General features: G+C 40.6%; 1 protein-coding gene across 6 annotated transcripts in view; it reads right to left on the bottom strand.

Annotated features, from left to right (window-relative positions):
* Positions 1-20,438, bottom strand: part of MYLK (myosin light chain kinase) — a 224,540-nt gene that overhangs the window by 103,565 nt on the left and 100,537 nt on the right. For 5 of the 6 annotated variants that reach the window (XM_064451202.1, XM_064451204.1, XM_064451208.1 and 2 more), the window contains exons 6-11: positions 20,176-20,341; positions 17,621-17,657; positions 15,132-15,706; positions 11,985-12,188; positions 10,695-10,829; positions 4,748-4,900 (exon numbers count right to left, since the gene is read on the bottom strand). In XM_064451202.1, the coding sequence (XP_064307272.1) occupies positions 4,748-4,900; positions 10,695-10,829; positions 11,985-12,188; positions 15,132-15,706; positions 17,621-17,657; positions 20,176-20,341 (1,270 nt within the window). The remainder of the gene's footprint in view (positions 1-4,747; positions 4,901-10,694; positions 10,830-11,984; positions 12,189-15,131; positions 15,707-17,620; positions 17,658-20,175; positions 20,342-20,438) is intronic. The other variant, XM_064451206.1, reaches the window with a different exon arrangement.

Raw genomic sequence — 20,438 nt, 5'->3', positions numbered from 1 at the left:
ACAGACTACCTAATGGATCTATCCCACTTTACTCAGCCTTCAGATCACTTAAGCAATCTGAAGATGTTGTTTTCTTGTCTTAAATAAGCAGAAGGCTGATTAGTTTGAATTTTTAAGACCACTACATTTCTTATGCCCCATCCATATGAAGTGTGGGTCTTTTTCAACACAGTGCCAAAAGCTTCCTACAAGCAGCTAAGTACCTTCAGTGTTTTTTCATACAGTACCAAGGAAGGACTGAGGTTGCTCAGTGCTAGGCAGAATTTATCCTGCTTAAGAATAAGGAAACAAAAGACAACCGTAAATGAATCTGAGACTGATGACTTAGAAGGAATGTTATGCCACAATAAGCCTAACTAGTTATTCAGGGCCCAATGCACAGCATACTGAAAGTACTGGAAAAAATTCCCCCCTTGTGTTTAACAGGACTTGAAGCAGTAGCCCTTTATGGGGCAAGGGGCCTTTAAAATGCTGTTTCCTACAATAATCCCACAAAAGAAAATTTCCTTTGACAAAACCAAAGCAACAGATCATCTAAAGGACCAGGAATGCGCAAAAGATAATCAGAAAACATAATATGTGACCAGATAACACCTGTAACATACCACCAGGTTTAAGTATCATCTTGTACCATAGTTCAAACATGAGGCTTATATTGTCCTTTTTTTTTTTCCCTTGAACAGTTGTTCACTGACTATCCTTGCTGCCAGTATGGGACTTTTCTGAGAGATTATTTTAGTTTAGAAGGTAGAGCTTTTTGCTTTTGAAAAATAATATTGAGTGTTACTGTTAAGACAGACAATTCAATCCAGGTAAAGTTTCCCCAGTAATCACAGCAGGTCACAGTATCACAAAATGGTTGGGGTTGGAAGGGACCTCTGGAGATCATCTCGTCCAATCCCCCCGCTTCAGCAAGAAAACCTAGAACATGGGCACAGGACTGCGTTCAGGGAGGTTTTGAATATTTCCAGAGAAGAAAACTCCACAACCTCCTTGGGCAGCCTGTTCCACTGCTCTGTCACCCTCACAGTAAAGAGGTTTTTCCTCATATACAGGTGGAACTTCCTGCGTTCCAACTTGGGCCCATTTCCCCTTGTCCTGTTATTGGGCACCATTGAAAAGAGTCTGGCCCCATCCTCTTGAGACCCACCCTTCAGATATTCATAAGCATTGATAAAATTCCTCCTCAGTCTTCTCCGGGCTGAACAAACCCAGGTCTCTCAGCCTTTACTCATAAGAGAGATACTCCAGTCCCCTGATCAACTTTGTAGCTCTCCAGTGGACTCTTTCCAGTAGTTCCCTGTCTTTCTTGAACTGGGAAGCCCAGTACTGGACACAGTACTCCAGATGTGGCCTCACTAGGGTGGAGTAGAGAGGAATGATCATAGAATCATAGAATTGTCAAGGTTGGAAAAGACCCTTCAGATCATCGAGTCCAACCACCAACCTATCACTGCCAAGTCCACCACTAAACCATATCCTCAAGCACCACATCTACCCTTCTTTTAAATACCTCCAGGTATGGAGACTCCGTCCTCTCTTGACCTGCTGGCCACACTCCTTTTAATGCATCCCAGGATACTGTTGGCCTTCTTGGCCACAAGGGCACACTGCTGGCTCAGGGTCAGCTCGCTGTCCACCAGAACGCCCAGCTCCTTCTTAACAGAGCCGGTTTCCAGTAGGTCAGCCCCCAACCTGTACTGGTGCACGGGGTTGTTCCTCCCCAGGTGCAGGACCTTGCACTTGCTCTTGTTGAATTTCACTGGGTTCTCCTTGGCCCAGCTCTCACTGAATGGCAGCAGAGCCTTCCAGTGCATCAGCCACTCCTCCCAGCTTGGTATCATCAGTGAACTTGCTGAGGATACACTCTGTCCCTTCATCCAGCTCATTGATGAATATGTTGAATGGGACTGGACCCAGCTCAGACCCCCGAAGAACACCACTAGTTACAGGCCTCCAACCAGACTCTGCCCCATTGAGCATGACCCTCTGAGCTCTGCCGTTCAGCCAGTTCTCAATCCACCTCACTGTCCTCTCACCTAACCCACACTTGCTAAGCATGTCCATGAGGATGTTATGGCAGACAGTGTCAGAAGTCCTGCTGGAGTTGAGGTAACCAGCATCCACTGCTCTCCCTTTATCTACCCAGGCAGTCATGCCATCGTAGAAGGCTATCAGGTTGGTCAAGCATGATCTCCCCTTGGTGAATCCAGGTTGACTACTTTCTGATAACCCTCTTGTTCTCTACACGCCTGGAGATGACCTCCAGAATGAACTGTTCCATCATCTTTCTGGAGATGGAGATGAGGCTGACTGGCCTATGGTTTCCCAGGTCAAGGATATGCACCTTCATGAGACCCTTGCTGCAATAGACTAGCAAACCCAAAATGGCAAGTGGAATGTAAACCAGACAGACTCAGAGATGTGCCCAAGGACCACAGTAGCAAGTTAAGGTAAAGCTGAATTCTGACACTGGTCTGATACTGATGATATGCCAAGAACACCCATATTTTCTTCCATTAAATACAAATTACTTTTCACATACAAAATGAAAATATTTCTATATCAATGAATGAACAGAGCACTGCATGAAACCTCAAAACCTTAAATCATCTTGGAGAAAAAAGGAACTGGAGAGAGATTGGTTACAATTCAGAAACAGTATTTACAAACTTTATTCCAAAAATCAGTGTCTGGTCAATAGAGGCTTTTTAAAGTTTTCTTTCTTTCTGCACGTACACTGCTTTCCTGCTGTAATCTGTCTGCAAAAGCCGAGCATTTAGAGAAGCCTTAGCAGCAGCATACAGGGACATAATGAGTTTTAGGGAGGAAGTGGAGGGGACAGCTAAAGCTATAAAAATGTTGTACACATGGTTTTACAGCCTGTCACGCATGATCTTAATTCTGCTCTTGTTCTTCCCCCCACACTCCATGTCTCACAGAAAATAGAATAGGATGCAAAACAGAGGAACTATTCCCCATAATAGTGTCAATGCAGCTTTCTAGCCCTAGACTAGCTAAAATACAGGAGGAATCCCATTCAGTGCAACAGTGACTGCATAACCTGAAGTAGCTCAGCAGAGTACATAAGCCTAGGGAAAGGCTGGCCACTATTGCTCCCACATTAGCATTGTATGTCAATCCTAAAATAACTCAGAAACGGTTAGTAAGAGAGGAGCCGTCTTTTTGGTTTCTGTGTCCCAATGAAGAATGAGCAGGTCCCATGCTGAAGACAGATCCCTTGAGGTGGAATGCTCTTGACTGGCCCTTAGCTAATGCAGATTAAATGCTTCAGAGAAATTATAAATGACAGCTTTGAGACCAGATTAGTTTCAGGCTTATTTTAAATCAATGTTTTCCTACTTTGTGCCTTTTTTCAGTGGGGAGGGGGAGGGCAGGGCGGACAACTGCATTTCCAACTTGGTAATCAATAAATTAACTCATAGGTTTACCAGAAGGTTTACCATAGGTTACCTCTGTTTTCATTTTAAGCTTGTCTAGGGTTTTAAGTAGATTCATACAGACAGAATAAGGGCAGGCGTATCACTGAAATGCTGTAGACAAAAACCACAGAACATTGGCAAGTGAAGACAAATCTTGGGATCCCAGGGATCAGGGTACATTTCCCACTAAACCGCGTGTACAAATCTGGGCCAGGTATTATTTGGTCAGAGATAAATGGAACAGTTCCCTTGGCAGCTGTCACTCAGCAGTCTGTTGGACAGGCAGTGCCAAACTATAATAACTTTGTGAAAAAATAATTTGCAGATGACAAATATAAAATACAGGCTTGATTGTGGAGGGAGGCGGAGTCTGAGGGAGGGGGTTTGTAAAGGGAGGGGGCTGATCATCTCCAGGCCATAAAACGAAACATCTGCATACACTGATGCTAGGTGAGATTATAAGAATAAAGACCATAATACTGATTGATACTACCTCACTGCTCAATTTATCCATGGGATTCTGTCATCTCTTGTCTTCATTGTGATCTCTGGTCTTTTAGATGGTGTTTGTTCAGATCCTAGTGCAGAATTATGACTTTCATGGACAAATCAGCTATGCCAAATCAGCACTGAGAGTACCAAATTATTGATACCTGCAAAGAGGGTGCTCTCAGATTTCAGAGACAACAGATCACCTGAATTGCTCACTGCAATGTTCTTCTAGTACTTTCACTACCAAGATTCTGCTTATTTAGAGATATACTACTCCCAACTAGCTGATAGATACCTCTTCAGAATTATCTATGATAGATCCTGGTAGCAGAGCAAGAATATCGGCATTTGCTATCATAACTGCAGTCCCTGGTGCTGGTCTCTGTGCTCTGCCTTTCACAAGTAATGGGTAGCATCTGCCTCCTCACCATAACACACTCTGCCTGATGAGTGATACTGGTGATACTGCACTTATTTTTCTTTCAGCCGTGACAGTCCTTTCCTACACTGGTACACCTCTTCCAAAAATTAGCCTCGCTGCTCTGTACCACACTAAGCCCTTCTTGGTAAGATGCTTGGTCAGAGCATTAATACCTTTTTCTGAAACATGCATATTACTTTACATTTCATACTCCTTAAGCACTCAAGCTGCACACACCTCCAAGTGGGGGAAAAGGTATCCAGCTGACAACAGCTTAGAAAAAAAACATGGAATCCACTTACAACCATGTCTGTTAAGGATCCAAGTTTTTTTTATATAAAATATTACAGCTGATATCATTGTAGTAATTACAGCAGGCTGAGTTATTCACCTTTGACTGTGACCTGAGCATTGCAAGATGCCTGTCCTGTGTTGTTTTCAGCCAGACAGGTATAAATGCCATCATCTTCTGGTAGGGCATCTTGGACAGTCAATTTTGCAACTCCATCTTCAAAAGTGGAATGAGCATACTGAATTGGCTGGTCTGCAGACAGAAAGGAAGAGAATTATCTTAATACATCAGCCACAAGTTTCAAAAGCACTTCCTGTTTTCAGTGAAATGTGGATGCCTAACATCAGCCAGTATATCAAAGTGCAGAGCCAAATCCCACTCTCTGGTGCACAGCCACTGCTCTCTAGCGACTACAAAGAGCAGCACCCCAAGCACAAAGCAGAATATGGTTGTTGGACAAATTTCACCATTAGGTTCACTGGGTGCTACCTTGAGTAGCAGCAAGAGAAGAAAGGCTTATCTTTGTTCAGGTGGATAAGAAATATCTTTTTTGTGCAAACGTGTTTGCTTCAGACGTTGTCTCCATCTTGTACATTGCCTGAAACTAGATATTAGCATTATTGTCTAGATGTGCAAAACCTGTTGGGCTTTGAGAAGCACTTGAAGTCCTCCATCAAGTACTTTGTAGTGGAAGACATTCCAAGAGAGACAGCAAAATCTACGATGGAGAAAAGAGGCTGATTTACACAAGCAGTCAATCTACACTACAGTATGTATATTCTGGTAACAGACAGGTACAGTCTGATCTGTGCTGATGTGACTATTAAAGAAGTTCATTTCAAGAAACTGGTTCCTTGATTTTGTTTGGAACATGCTTAAATGTCAGTGTAGACTGGTTAAAGTTGCCTTGCTATTGTTTCAGGAACCATCATCAATCTCAGCCTTACTTTCTGAAATGCTTCTGCAATCTGTTTTCCCAATATTAAATAGTTTCCACTACTGACTCATCATTGGTTGCTTTCCCAGTGTATGCAGTGCTTAAGAGGGCCTGATATCTGTGCATAAACATCATGCAGGAAAAAGAAATTAGGGTCATCTAAGAGAAGAGGGTGAAAATACAGAGAAATTGTGCAGGACTGAATCAATGACACCTGCCATTTGGGAAATCATGGTCAAAAGAAAAGATCAACATTGATTTCATCACCAAAATAATTTTAAAAGACTACAACAAAATTTCTGGGGTTTCTAAGAACCAGCTCTGCACTGTAAGCAGGATAAATTAAATGATGGGACAGGTTTTTCTCTCATCTTTGATTTTCAACACTAGCAAACTCAGAAGGCAGTCATTATCCATGCACTATCTATCTGCATATGAAGTTTCATTCTGAAATACAAACATGTGCCAAAATCAGCATGATCCAATACTTAAATATATTATAAAACATGGTAGATGATCTTGTTCCTTTATTTATCTTAAAAGTCATCTGTTTGTTAAGTTAGCAGATTTTCTACTGCATGAAAAACTGGGGTGAACATTTAATTAACTGCCGAGAAGACTCAAATTTTAGAATAAACTCTCTCCACCTTCCTCACTGGCCACATGTTCTTATTACTGGTCCTGTTGAGCCCCCTTTCACTCTGTTACACACAGACTGTTGTAACTATTAGGTCCAATCATATATTTTTTGCACATGGGAATAACTTTACAATCAAAAATGTACGTGTAGAGCTAAAGTCCAGGCAAACAAAGCTTTCTGTAAGAGGACATGGGGCACTGGACTGCCTTCCTGGTCTGACTGTTGAATATCTAACCTGACAGGGATCCTGCCTGGGATTCTGACACTGAAACTATTAATGGTGCCTAACGATGCTATGATGATAACCGTATAAGAAATACACTCAGGATAAAAGCTGCATCATCAAAACCACAACAATACCTTTTCACTTCTGTTGTAAATAAGCAGATGAATAGGGTAAAGCGTTCTATGTGGAAAAAGAAAATGTGGTCTCCTTCACCGTGGCCTCAAATTTCATCAGGGCAGTGTCTTTTTCACTCCAGCTCCCAACAAAACTGTGACTATTTTTTAGCACTATTCACAGAATAGTAAATTCACTTACAGAATAGCCTCTTCATCAGACCCCAGAAAACAAACACAAGTATATCAGCCTTGAGGAATAACCTGCAGCAAGATTCTAAGTTAAGTCCATTATACTTATATTTTGATCTATTAAAAACAACTCTCCCAGTAGTGAAATGTTCCTGTCTCCAGAGGCAGAACAGTCAAATCTCCATGACAGCTTGGCAGCAGGAACAATAACAAAAAATACCTTTCTGCTGGCATGTTATACCAGAAGAAAGGAAATTTTCCCCTGGCCCATTTATTAAAAGCTTTCTGGACAGATCAGAAAGCTCTCCTAAAACCAAACGCTACTCAGAGAATTGTTATGCTAAAGTCATGGTCATACTGGTTTTAAATTCAGCAGAAAGAGGTTCAGTTCAACTTAGGGAAAAACAAAACACACGGAAAGCAACATGAAAAGTAAGATATTGAAAGTACAGTCACATAGGCCTTATTCCTGCAATTTAAAAAGAAGTTACCAATAAATTATTTAAAGAAGCTGAAGTAAATTGGAGTTGCGTGCTGAAGTATTGTCACAGAGAGCACATGTACAAAGTTATTTATAAGGCTTTGCTGAGGCCAGAACTAAAACACAAGAAGCTTACTTTCAAGGAATTTGCCAGTACATCAGTGAAAATTCAGAAACGTAAAATAAAGGGCAGAATGAGAGCAACAGGAAAAAAGGAACTGTCTTGAAAAAGTTGGGAAAAAAGCTTTAAATCATTAAAAAAGGGAAAAAGTATAAGAAACTAAAGATGGTAGAGCTGCAGAGAAGAGTAAGAACTCAAAGAAAATCCATAGTTCTGTCAGGTAGCTCTTATTTGTGCAGTCTCTATGAATGTGGAAAAACTACTCATCCTCACAGAAGCTAAGAAGTAATTATAGACAATGCGCAGTGCACATCATCTATTTTTTGTCTTGATTGACCTGAAAGAGAGGTCAATCTATATAATGGCTTGGAAAATGTTTTAAATTTGTGTGTAGTCACAGCTGGTAAAAATGTTCGATATATAAAGCAGTACTTGTATGTAACATTGTACAAGAAGTTATTGCAAGTCTTTTAGTTCTCAGGTAGTGTGGATTGCTCAGAGATCGCAGGATGGCAGATTGGACAGCACACCGGCTGGCCAATATCAAGGTCTGGCCAGCCTAGGAGTGAGTGAGACTGTTCTGCGTTTTAACTGTTTTTATTGGTTTCTCAAAGCAGCCTTCTGACCATGTTTCTTACAGTCTGATAACTTGGTCTTGACATTCATTGTTTCACTGAGATATACATACCTTTCTCACTATTCTTTTCAAAAATTAATTCTAGTTTATCTTTGTCATGCTTGGAAGATAATTAGCATTTGATATTTTCTTGTGAACTTTATACATCCTGTTCCATATGATTTTTATTTCTCTGGATTTCTGCAAAAGTGGTATATTTTGAACAGTAGTTTGGTTTTTCTCAGCAGATTGCTTTTTTCTCTGCCACAGCCTATCGGTTGTGAATGTAAAAAGCTTTATATTCCAAGCATGGACAGCAGATTGTAAAACACCTTTTTTAAGAACAAAATTTGTCTGCTTCCTCAAATCATATACTGTGAATATACTGTTTTCTTCATATGGCCAGTTGATGAAAGACTCCACCATGTCATTTTGCCAAAAGCATTTATGTCTACTTGGACTAATATTTCAGGACTACAAACACACCTTTCCCCTTTATTTGACAATGGATATAAATATGAGATGTTTGTAGTATCTCACTAGCTGGTTATCAGGAAGGAAATGTTTGCATTCAAATGGCTATCACATTAGCCATTTGATCCTTAGGTAAAATAATGACGCTGGGAGTGTACATGAAATTATCAGCATTAAACTACTGTTTATAATCCAGTCAAGTTTGTATCAAAATGGTATATAAACAGTTATGTATCACAATCAGATGCAAGACAGGAAAGCATTTAAGTATAGTGGTATGTTTCAGGAGTCTTGAATAAAAGTAGTGTGCTTATGTCTTTAGATAATATATGATATCACTAATTTTTATTGTTAGGATAGTTTCTTGTGCTTCTGTTACTCAGACTCGTCGTTGCCTTTTAATTTAAGAGCAGAATTAATGCACTGGCTTTCACTTACAGAACCCTAATGGTTTGAAATCCAACTATCTGCCTCCTTGTGATATTGATCCGATTGCGGTTAGAAGCTTGGATGCAATATAGACATGGTTTTACCTGAACAAGGGCAGACTCATCTGAGATTAGTGAGAAGAAAGGTCACTGCAGAACAAACATCCTGAAAAAAGGCAGGGAGGCACAGTGCATACTGGAGGCCTACGGAAGCATGTTGCTTATTGATCTCTAGGCTGTATTTTTCAGGAGATAATGGTTTTCTGTTTAGCAAAGCAGAACGTGGTTACATCAATGGAGACGCTGTATCTGTGCCTGATGAACTGTAACACAGACAGTCATCTGAGACAGGAAGATGCTCTGTATGCAGAAGGCAACTGGGTATAATTACATCATTCAATGACTACGGGAACCCTTTATGAGCAGAAGGGTACCCTTGGAATGCAAAGACGAAATGACTGACCCTATGGGTTGGAGTTGCTGCTTCAGTGCTGCAAGACAATTCTTGCATAGCAATACAGCGATTCTACTCACATCTGCAAAGGAGGAACTGCAGAGTAGCCGTCAGCCAGAGAAACAAATTATTTCCAATGGGAGAGTGTCAGAGCTTTTACTCACATGTTTCGTGTTGTAAATAAAGCAGTGGCCTTTCTATTCTAGACATGGAGCTATTGGGAAGGGGAACAGACCAGGCTGTGGGAACATACCAGTCTCAAGGTCATGGTTCATTTGCCCTGCCACCTTTTTCAGTTATCCCATTTACTGTGAATTGCTAAAGAAAAACAGCGATCATGTGAAAATAATTAATTTTAAAACAATCCTGGAGGAAACATCTTTATGGCAAAGTATGTTACCGTTTGTCTTTAAATAACACACACATATACACACAAAGATAGATAGCCTGGGAGAGTCTGCAAAAAAATTGGTTGCACTTCAGGAGTAACAAGGGTAATCAAGAGTTAAGCTGAATAAATCTGTCTAGTGTTCAATAGCTATAGCTGTAAATGGAAAGAGCCCTCAGCCAGAGCATTTAGTCCCTGAATCTCTGAAATAATTTGGAATCTATGCAAAATGCTGATGTTTGGGCCCAACCTCGATATTAAGAGGGGACTGTTAAGGGAACTTGCCTGTTCAGCTGTGTAATCAGGACAGGGTAGATTATACCATCTGATAAAGGTAAAAAATATTTTACTTATCCTTTTTTTTCGTCAGCTTTAGGCAAGTGTTAGAATCTCAAGGAACGTACTTCTAGTAGAGAAGCAACCAGAAAAGTTGTGACTTTAAGATCTTGGGGACATAGCTGCTCATACCAATTATGACCTGCCCGGCTGATGGAGGGGTCCAGTCAGGCATGGGCTTCCTTCCTACCGTAAAGAGTGATATGCTGTGCTGATTTTGCTTAGAACTTATTATTCCTGCAGGATCATGATGCCAACCCGTTACTCTCAGAGGAGAGGCTAGAGCCAAAGGCGGGGGGGTATCACAGGATTCAGCATACAGTAGCAACACAGGCTTTGTTGCAGCGGAAAAGCTGCGTGACAAAATCCGGGAAACCCATCTGCGTACAATCCCGTCACCAGAGTCCCCTGCTGGACATACTGGAAAACTGCAGTAAGACACAAAAGAAGAAAACCGCCCTTCGTGCATATTATGTGCATATAAACTGATCTTCTTCAAATATTCTAGTCGATTTTATTACGGTGATTTCAAGTGCTTTGTGCAGTATTCACAGCCTTGCTGTGCACTGATCAGAGTGGCATTTGAGACTGTGGATGTAGGTGCGTGCATGCATGTATTGCAGACCAGGGGATTCCTTACCATTGAGAAGCCACGTGATCTGAGGCACAGGTACGCCTCCTACACAGCACTGCAGCACAAAGTCTTGCCCTTCACTCACAGTGCATCCTTTCAAGACACTGGAAAAGCATGGAGCAACCTCTTGAACTTTAGGCCCTTTAAAACCAAAATGAAAACAGTTCCTTTAACCCAAATTGAAAAAATTATCACTTACTGACTTTTTCTAGGTATGCTTGGGTGACGTGGCTGGGCTAATAGATTCATACCATGCAAACAGGCAAAAAAAAAACCCCAACAAACCATCAAAAAAACCAAACCCTATGGTGAAATGTTTTATTGGGAAATAGAAACAATTTTGAACAATGGACTGATATAAAGAAGGGGTTCTTCCATAATCCACAAGGCAGGCATTGCCAGCCCTCAAGTTATGTCTTAGGTGGTGGTTTTCTATGCCAGAATCCACCATTTGCAGCCAGTCACTAGAAGTGTATGCAACATATTACCAGAGAGTTCAGCGCAAAGAACAGGAAGGATAATTCTTCTCTCGTCTGTCTTCTCCCAGTCCCTCTCCCAAATTTCCCCTGGCTGGCAGCGAAACCAGGTGACTTAAGGATGCAGTTTACAGGTCTCTCATGAGACAGAAAGATAGTATCTTGGGTATCCTGGTTTAACCTCAGGCACAGCAAATAGAGAAATGATGCATAAACATGATCATAGCTCCAGGACAAAACCTAAAACCAGGTGAAAAGATTAGACTTGAGAACAGGATTTGCTAAGAGGCCAACAAATTTTTCAACCAGACCAGTAAGACAGTGCCTTCAAGCTCAAAATAATTTGTCACTGGGAAGTGTACTTGGATTTAGCAGAATGCAATTCTCATTCCTTAGCTTTTCTTTTTATCCGCTTTACTGGGCAGATTTGTGATCACAAAACATTTCAGATATGCAGTCTCCTATAGAAATGCCAAGCAACTCCAAAAGAACTGAATGCAAAACAACAATAAAATCTTTGGCAACATGTATTAAATAGAAGCATTAATAGAAAACCTCAGTGGAGAACAGGCCTTCCTGTGTACAAAACATTCAATGAGATGGTTTCAGCTGTACCAACAACAAAAACAAAAGGTCAGAAGAGAAAGTGATGCAGAAAGTGGCTTGCCAGCTATTCCATACCACGTTAGTCACAGAGCTAGGAATCAGAATTAACCTGCACTGAGAAGTCATAACAGAAATTTTGTAGTCACCACCCTTTGACAGCTTAGAAAACCCCAGCCAGGGTTTTCAAAGTGCAGATGGGCTCACAAGAACTTACTTCTGACAGTTAACAACCAGCTGGTGGAAGTCTGGCCTTTGGGGTTGAAAGCTGCACAGCTGTAAGATCCACTGTCCCCCAAGCAAGCTTTCTTTAACCATAGGCAATGAATTCCATCTTCTTCGTATATTTGGACATCTTCTCCAGCTTTAATAGGTTCACCCTCTTTGAACCACTCCACATCTGGTTTTGGTTTCCCTGAAACTAGACAATCAGGTATTTGGATTTTTATGAGCAGGTATTCCCCTTAGTGTAATTCCATTATTTGCTTTAGTTTAAATTAGGTATAATTTACACATACATAATCATATAAACCTTAATGAGCCAGTAATACCCAAAACTGTCTCCAAAAAGATGGTTTGATATTTCTGGTCTTCCAAAACCTCTTGGCCAGTCCATCTTTTAAAATAACAAATATTTGGTAACTTGAAAAACTCCAAGCACTTGCGTCTGAAAATTGTTCCTCTAAAAGTCACAGACAAAATGGATGTTACGAGGTATTAGAGGAGAAAGAAAGAAATTTCTCCCCATTCCTTTCTACCCTGCTAAATTGGTTTCTCTGAGCACCTAGCAGTACTTTTCAATCCACGGTACCTACCACTGTTTATTCTGGGACGGTTCAGCCTGGAGAAGAGAAGGCTCAAGGGGGATCTCATCAATGTATATAAATATTTGAAGTGAAGTTGTAAAGAAGAGAGAGCCAGGCTCTTTTCAGTGGTGTCCAGTGATAGGACCAGAGGCAGTGAGCACCAGCTGAAACACAGGAGGTTCTGTCTGAACATAAACACTTTTTTTACTGTGTGGGTTACTGAGCGCTGGCACAGGTTGCCCAGACAGGCTGTGGAGTATCCCTCCCAGGAGATATTCAAAAGCCACCTCAACATAGTCCTGGACAACCTGCTTTAGGTGATGCTGCATGAGCAGGGGTATTGAACCAGATGAAGTCCAGAGGTCCCATCTAGCCTCAAACATTCTGTAATCCTGGGTATTTTTTTCCAGACTAGGACCCAGGTATAGGCAAAGCAGACAGCTTCCTAGGACAGTAAACTTTCAGGGAGCAGAAGCAAAACAGCTGTGGCTTCACTGCCTGCTTTGCCTGTGTCAGAGCTCTCAAAAACCAGATTTGGCTTGTAGTAGTGCTGAAGGAGGTCTGGGCTTCATGGGGCAGTTTCTAAGATGAGCAAAGAGGAGAGGTTGGGAAATAATGCCAGAAAAGGTCATCCACCCCATCCTTCACTTATTTTCAGCCAACAAGGCCCCCTGGGGCTTCTACCTTGCTGATGTTCCTTCCCACCTGTACCCATTTCATTACAGCAAGAGTACCCAGCCCCAGAGGAAGGTACAGATGGTAAAAGATGGCAGGATTATCCACGACAAAGACATACGATTTACTGCAGGAAACCCTTCTGAAAGCAGAAAATACAAGGATATAGCAGTGACAGCAAGAAGAGGAGCCCTTAGCTAGAAGCAGGACCTCACCTGATACAAGTGACTAGAAAATCAAGCAATTCCTTTTTTTTAAAAAAAAAAAAAGCTTTCCCTAAATCCAGCTCCAAATCCCTAAAAAATTTGGAAGGGGGCAGGTTACCATTGCACCCACAAATGGGACAAAAAATGGAATGCTCATCACATACATCAGAAAGTAGGAAAATGTCTCTTTTCTGTGAATTTTCTCCACTAGAAACTCGAAATTATTATTCAGAGAAAGGTTCTCTTTCCTGCTCAGCAGAGAAAGAGCACATTGGAATCCACTGAAAATTAGTTAAGAACAGTAGAGATGGGAGAACCTCCAATAGCTGAGGGGGTGAATCAAGCCTTGAAGTGTTAAAGATCCTGGATGCTTTGTAGTAACCATGCAGACCCAGAAGCACGCTGAGCTGACAGCCTGGCAGGTAGAAACCTCCTTAAGGGTGTAACAGCATTTCCATTGTCCATTGCAACCAGGAAGAGAGGCGCCTGTGAAAGCAACCCCTTTGCAGAGAGGATTCTCAGGAAACAGAGTTTCTCAGATTAATTATTAGAGCCCGCTAGGGACTGTAACTTCCCTACAGACACCTTGCCTTTGCATGTAAGAGTTTGTGCTTTGGGACCAAAGCCAAATGAAGAGACATTCACTGGCTTCAATAATAACCGAATGATCTCCTTGGTTTCTGTACAATAGGGACTATATTTCCCTGCCAAACAGGATCATGAATTAGTTAAACCTTGCAAAGTTTTTGAGATGCTCTGATGGAAAACAATCCATGTTCTTAGTACTAATATACCTGAAAAATAAGCTATTCAAAAGGTGGCAGGATCTCTGGAATATTCTTTTCCCGTCCTTACTCTCTGGGTTTGTGATATAAATCGCACTCTTTACTCATGGGGCAAGAACTATCAAGAAATGAAATAAATTACCTTGGTTTTGCTGTGATTTTTTTTTTCCTCCAGAGACATAAAAACCAATTTCTCTCTCACTTGTGGGAACACTTTAAAGTGTGAATGTTATTTAAAAAAAAATAGCAGAAAAATGCTTCAAAATTATTTTCTACTAAAATTGTTGTAATAATAAAAAAAAAACCAACCTGTTCCAATCTACTCCCTGGATTCAGCAAAATGCAGGTCTCATTACTCTACTGAGAGGTTAAAACCCATTCAAATTCTGTGGAGCAAACTCTAAACCTCTCTTTTAATTCTGACTTTATAATTTCAGCTGTTAGGAAGCACTCAGATCAGCACTGGGTTGACTGAATATCAGGGGTAAGAGTAGATGCCGCAAGGGAAATGCAGTAACTGATTGTAGTTTCTTATCTGAACTTTTTTTTGGCTCAAGGGCATTATAACTGATTACAGTTCTGGAAAGTGTACCATCCATTTTCTCTCTCGCACCCTCATATAAGAGGCCCTAAAACCACATCCTAGAAAAAGCAGCATTGATTACATCTGGGGAAACCCCAGATGAGAGAAGGGATGGATGCTACAGTATGGAATGACTTGAAAATTTAATTGGAAAGAGAGTATTGTGGGAACAGCATGAGATTCTGCATCTATTTTCAAAATACTTTAGGAGGAGGACAACTTGCAATGAAGAAGGAATTGCTTCTCCACTTCCACATGCAAAATGGGAACCTGACTAAGCCCAGGGTTCTGATAACTTTCATCCCTTACCTTTGCTCTTGAATTTAATCTCCTGGCCTTCTGATACTTCCAGGCTCTGTGGATGGCTCTCAAACTGAGGGGGAATTCCCAGAGGCTCCATCTTCTCCTCCACTACAGCCTTCCGGGCTCCAGATCTGTTTTCTGCTTCTCTGCTCCTTGGACTGACTTGCCCTGTCAGAGATGGGGTTTGTTGAGCCGACACCAGGGGCTGCAGAGCCCTTTTCCTGTCTTCACTCTGTCTGATGAAAGTGGCCTGCGGTTCTGCCTTTGGTTCTGGCTGCAGTTTGACAGCTTGTAGTGTGATGGTGCTTGAAGTTTTCTGCAAGACCTGAGATCCCTTTTTTCCTTCTTTAGGTTCTTGAGAAGACACTGCGTTGGCTTCTTGGTGCTGTCCCTGCTTACTGTCTTTGGCTTCTCTGGCGAGGTAAAAGGTCTCTTTCTTTGCTGACATCCTGTCTTTGGTTTCAACCATGAGTTCAGTGCTGCTGGATTTCAGCTCTTTAGCAATCCCATTGCTAGTTGCCTGTTTGAATTCTGAATTTTCGACGGCTTTAACAGCAGGTGTTGTTGGTTTTGATGGCATGCTGAAGGAAAGTTATAAGTTTACAGGTATATGACACTGTATAAAGACTGATTATTATTATCAGCAATGATATAAATGTACAAGCCCTTAGCAAGAAGGTGAACTAATTTAATTAGCCTTTAGTTTCCTTCACGCAAATTAAGAACATGGACGAAAGAGGTGAAGTGAAAAGCTTCATAAAATATGATCAGTGTTTAGACACTGTCTCAGCTGAGGAGTTTCTGGATACAAACCTACTGCTCAGGTTCTAACATGTTTTGTGAGTCAGACACTAACCTTGCATACACTGCTTTAGACAGACAGCAATTACATGAGACCCTGGAATGACCATGGTGTAACACTACTCGTGCTTTAATAAATTGAGGCTGCATATAATTGTAGCTGAAAATACCACATAAAATTGTTCCCTAAAGGGAAATGAAAATGTAAATTGTGTAGTGAATTTATTATTTGTAATTATGGTTTCTTGTAATTTAGGTGATTTCAAAAGAAGACTGATCAGAAAACTAAACTAAAGTTGAGGGAAGGGAGAGGGGGTGATGTCAAAAAAAATAATCAATTGACTGGACATAACAATATCAGCTATGGTTTTATTAGGAAGAGTTTCTTAGAATGATGCTGGATCTGCTGCTAGTACTTTGGGGGCACAAGATTAGCTGACTAACTGGGGACTTGAATCTAAGTTTTCTTCATTGAAGTTGAGTCCCCTGACCACTAAGCTGTTATCTGTAGACCACTGCGTCTGTGTCTCACACTTCCAAAGTATTATTCCAAAGCAGAATTGGAACATAATTGAAATATGGGAAGTTATTTCTAGCCCAGCTCTATTTGCTATACTTAGTGCCAGTGACTTATTCTCTCAAGGAGAATCAGGACACTTATTGTGGTACTTTCTTCAGCCAGAGGTAAATGTACTAGAGAAATAATGTCTATGAGATTTGCAGTTAACAACTGTCAGATTTTTACATTTTACAAAATATCTCTTTTTTTGTGAATAAATGATGGAGGAGGCAAAACGACTCTGCAGAAACCAGTACATGGGGAGTTCTGGCTGCAGAGCTGCACAGTTTCATTTACACTAAACATATTTTAAAGTATGTTTCTAAAAACTACACAGACCTGAAAAATAGGGTAGGCACAGCATTTTCAGATCCACTTTGCAGTGGACATGGAGTTAGGACAATGTAAACATGCCATTCTGAAATCCCATCCAGGGCATGTGAGGACAGATCAAACACCCTGAAGACTGTAAAGAAACTGGGATTCATGAAAGTGTCTTATACAGTCAGCTTTTCATTCCTGCATTTTCTATTCATGAAGAAAAGCTGTTTTACAAAATAATTTTTTTAAAAAAAATATAGTAATTTAAACATTAAAAATATTGACAAAGCCCTAAAATAAGAAATCTTTTTTTTCTCATTACTTTACCCATACTTTTGTATCTATTTTCAGACAACAGCAAAGACCATGGCAAATATCACATTTTGCTTATGACAGCAAAGAACAACCAGCTCAGTACAGACAAGATGCATGCAGGTTTTTTACTCCAAAAAAGAAGTTTGACCAATTGGTACAGAGTATAAGTTCTCACATACTTTTATTCAGATTATGTAACTATTTGGCTACATGGGAACAGTGAGCATAAACCCGTCTAAATTTTGCTTTCCTGAACCAGATCAGAACTCTGTACTTCATAGTATTGCCACTAGTTCCACCAACTATTTCATAGCAATCCACCAGGACAGCTGAATTTGGCAGTAAGAGAGACTCTCATTCCAAGTAAAAGTTTTCTAGCTTCCAGATACAGACTGACCCAAAGAGATCTATCACTTTGTGAGGAAGGCTCATGTAGTAAATGTTAAAATTAGTGCACTGCAGTTAAATATTCTGAGAAAGTATTCCAGTAAAAACATACCATGGTGGCTGAGCATATATGTCAGTCTTATCTGGACCTGAAATAAAAAAAGAAAAAACAGGTAGCTTATACATACAATACTGTACACAATTCCATAAATTTGAAAGATTTTAAGCAAAGAATATACTTAAGAACAGTCACTCTTCATATCTTCAATCCATTGAAGTCAAGATTGACTATCCCCACACCTGAAATTTGATATGGACAACAGCAAGCTGCTCAGCTGAAATGCAAAGAGGTCTTGGTCCATTTTGAGACATTGCTGGGTCAACTAAGTTCTCAAGGGACTTGAGAACTAAAGGTTATGTGAGCCTCAAAGACTCCTTGTTGGGGGAGAGAAGGAAAGAAGAGATTCCAACTAGGAGGCAGCTCATCAGATCTTATGGGAACTCCACAGAGCTTGTAGAGGTGGAGAAAGACACAGTGTCAGTACTACACCTGAGCATGCCCACAGTGAAACTGCAGCTGTCCTCTGGCTAAAACACAAAACCAAATTAACAGTAGTAAAAACTCCCCAAACATGAGCCCACCTGTAAAATTTTACCAACTCATTTGCTGTGTACGAAGTATTATCATGTTTAACATGAATAACACAAAAGCTAATATATCACATTTCTTCACTTTGCAACACCACCAGGAAATCTGGGAACATGGCTGAGCTACATTGATTTGCCAAGCTACCTCATCAACTGCACTGGTATAAATGAGCACATATTTGAGGTAATGAATTTTGCAAGTCATCAGCAAATACTTCATAAAAATCCTTTCAGAGTCTTAGCCTCAGGGAAAAGACAATAACATGTGATAGACGATACTGTGATTTCCGCTGTGTTTTGCAAGCAAAAATCCACATCTAAACGCTCGGACTCGCCACACCATTCAGAGTGACCAAAAGAATCTGTTTACACACACACACACAAAAGTTGCAGTGAGAGAGGGAAATACCCTGTTGACCTCACTACAATAAACCTGTCAATAAACAGTAACAGAAATTCTTCACATAGAAATTAAAGCTGGAAAGAGACTGGATAAATGCAGAAGAGGAAGGTGAATAACTACTGGTTGTAGACAAGACAATACCATGCAACCCTGTCAATTAAAAGAACATTTTCTCCCTCCCTCTCCACTTCCCACTATGGGAACTTGGGGGAAAAATGCAGCTCTTGAAACAAGATTATCTATATAAGAGATTGCATGGATTTAAAAGAAAATGTAGCAATTCCAAGCCACTTGAGCATCTGCTAGCGTATTACAGCAACTCCTAGGACCTGATTTAATTGCTAATGAAAGAATTGGGTATTATATGTTGTGGTTAGGTAAGTGGAATCATCTGATTAGTCAAGTACATTGCAAGAGAGTGCCCTTTTTACTGACCTGTACTAATCCAAGAAAGAATGCCCACGTTATTCAGAGATGTGGTCAGCATCTGAAGCAAACATATACCACAACTGACTTTGTGACCCCAGTTCCGCATCATCTCTCAAGGCAGATGTACCCATTACAGAGCAGAAAACTCACCCCTTCAGGGAGAGCAAATAAGGGTCAAGTTTCATGTTTTAAAAAAAGGCTTATTGAACAAAACGGCCCTTTCTGTAAAGCATCAGTTGAATAAGCAACCTGTAGAAGCTCCTACAATGGCTTCATCAGATTGCAACATACAGCTTTAAGTTGCAAAGGCTTGTTCTGGTTCTGAGGATCCCAACTGTAAAATATCTTACAGAGCGACAGCATTGATGTGAACCTAAAAATCTCACATCAAAAAATTCACTGCTGGATGTGTATGTAACCCACTGATCTTATGACTGCAGCTGAAGCCAGAAGCTGTTCATTTTATTATTTAGTTGGGTCCAGTGACTGCTTACCCACCGACTGATGAAATTCCTCTTTAGTGTGGTTGCTGAAGGCTGTATGATTTTGAGGCTGATGCAAAGAGCACCCTTAGAAGCATCAAACTCCAAACCAAACTGTATATAGTAATGCATATACAGAAAAGAACATCCTAAATTATTTATACAAAGACATTTATTCCCTTTAACAGCAGTGAAATAAGGCAGCGTTGGGAATTGAGAAGCCTGAATTTTAATCTCATTAAGCTGTTTTTTCCTCTCTTACAGTTTAGAGTTATGCTCCTTTCCTTTCCTCGTTCTACAAATATAGATACAATTTTGTTTCCCTAAAGGGAGCTGGTATAAATGTGCATCTGGTGTTGGTACTCAACAAATACAAAATTAATTACTGATTATAATGACAAGTGCAAGGTTTCCACTTGCTGAAATGAAAATCTATGTTCAAAACATGTGGAGGTCAAAATCACAGTAAAAGTGAAAAGTTGGTTTTAAAGAAAGCTGTTACAAAGCATTTGGATAGCCTTTTCCCCACTGAACCAACACATTGTTTTCAGCTGTAGCACGCTCCAAGCTATCACAGTATCATTTAATGAAGAGAGAGGAAGATAACGGGAAAAGTAAATGCTTATACTGAGAACACAACCAAAGATATTTTGAAGGAACGTCTGTGGTTCACTTGTGCTTTCTCCAGTAAACGTGTTGCTGTACCTTGAACCGTGAGCTCTGCAGACACAGATGCCTTCCCAGCGCTGTTTGCCACTGTGCACGTGTAAATTCCTGAATCAGCAAGTTGAGCATTTTGGATTTCCAAGAACTGGATGCCTGTTTTCTCAAACATGTTGAAACGCTCGTTTTGCTGCAACTGAATATCACCCTGCAAATATCACAAGACACCATGAGACAGCTAGCTATTGGTAGGAGAAGGGGATCAAGATATCTTTTGGTAAAACATCAGGACAAAATGCCTATCT

Source organism: Phalacrocorax carbo, chromosome 5 (genome assembly GCF_963921805.1).
Source record: "Phalacrocorax carbo chromosome 5, bPhaCar2.1, whole genome shotgun sequence".
In the NCBI taxonomy this organism is placed as follows: Eukaryota; Metazoa; Chordata; class Aves; order Suliformes; family Phalacrocoracidae; genus Phalacrocorax; species Phalacrocorax carbo.
Note: the sequence above shows the minus strand (reverse complement) of the source record. Positions and strands in the feature narration are given on the sequence as shown.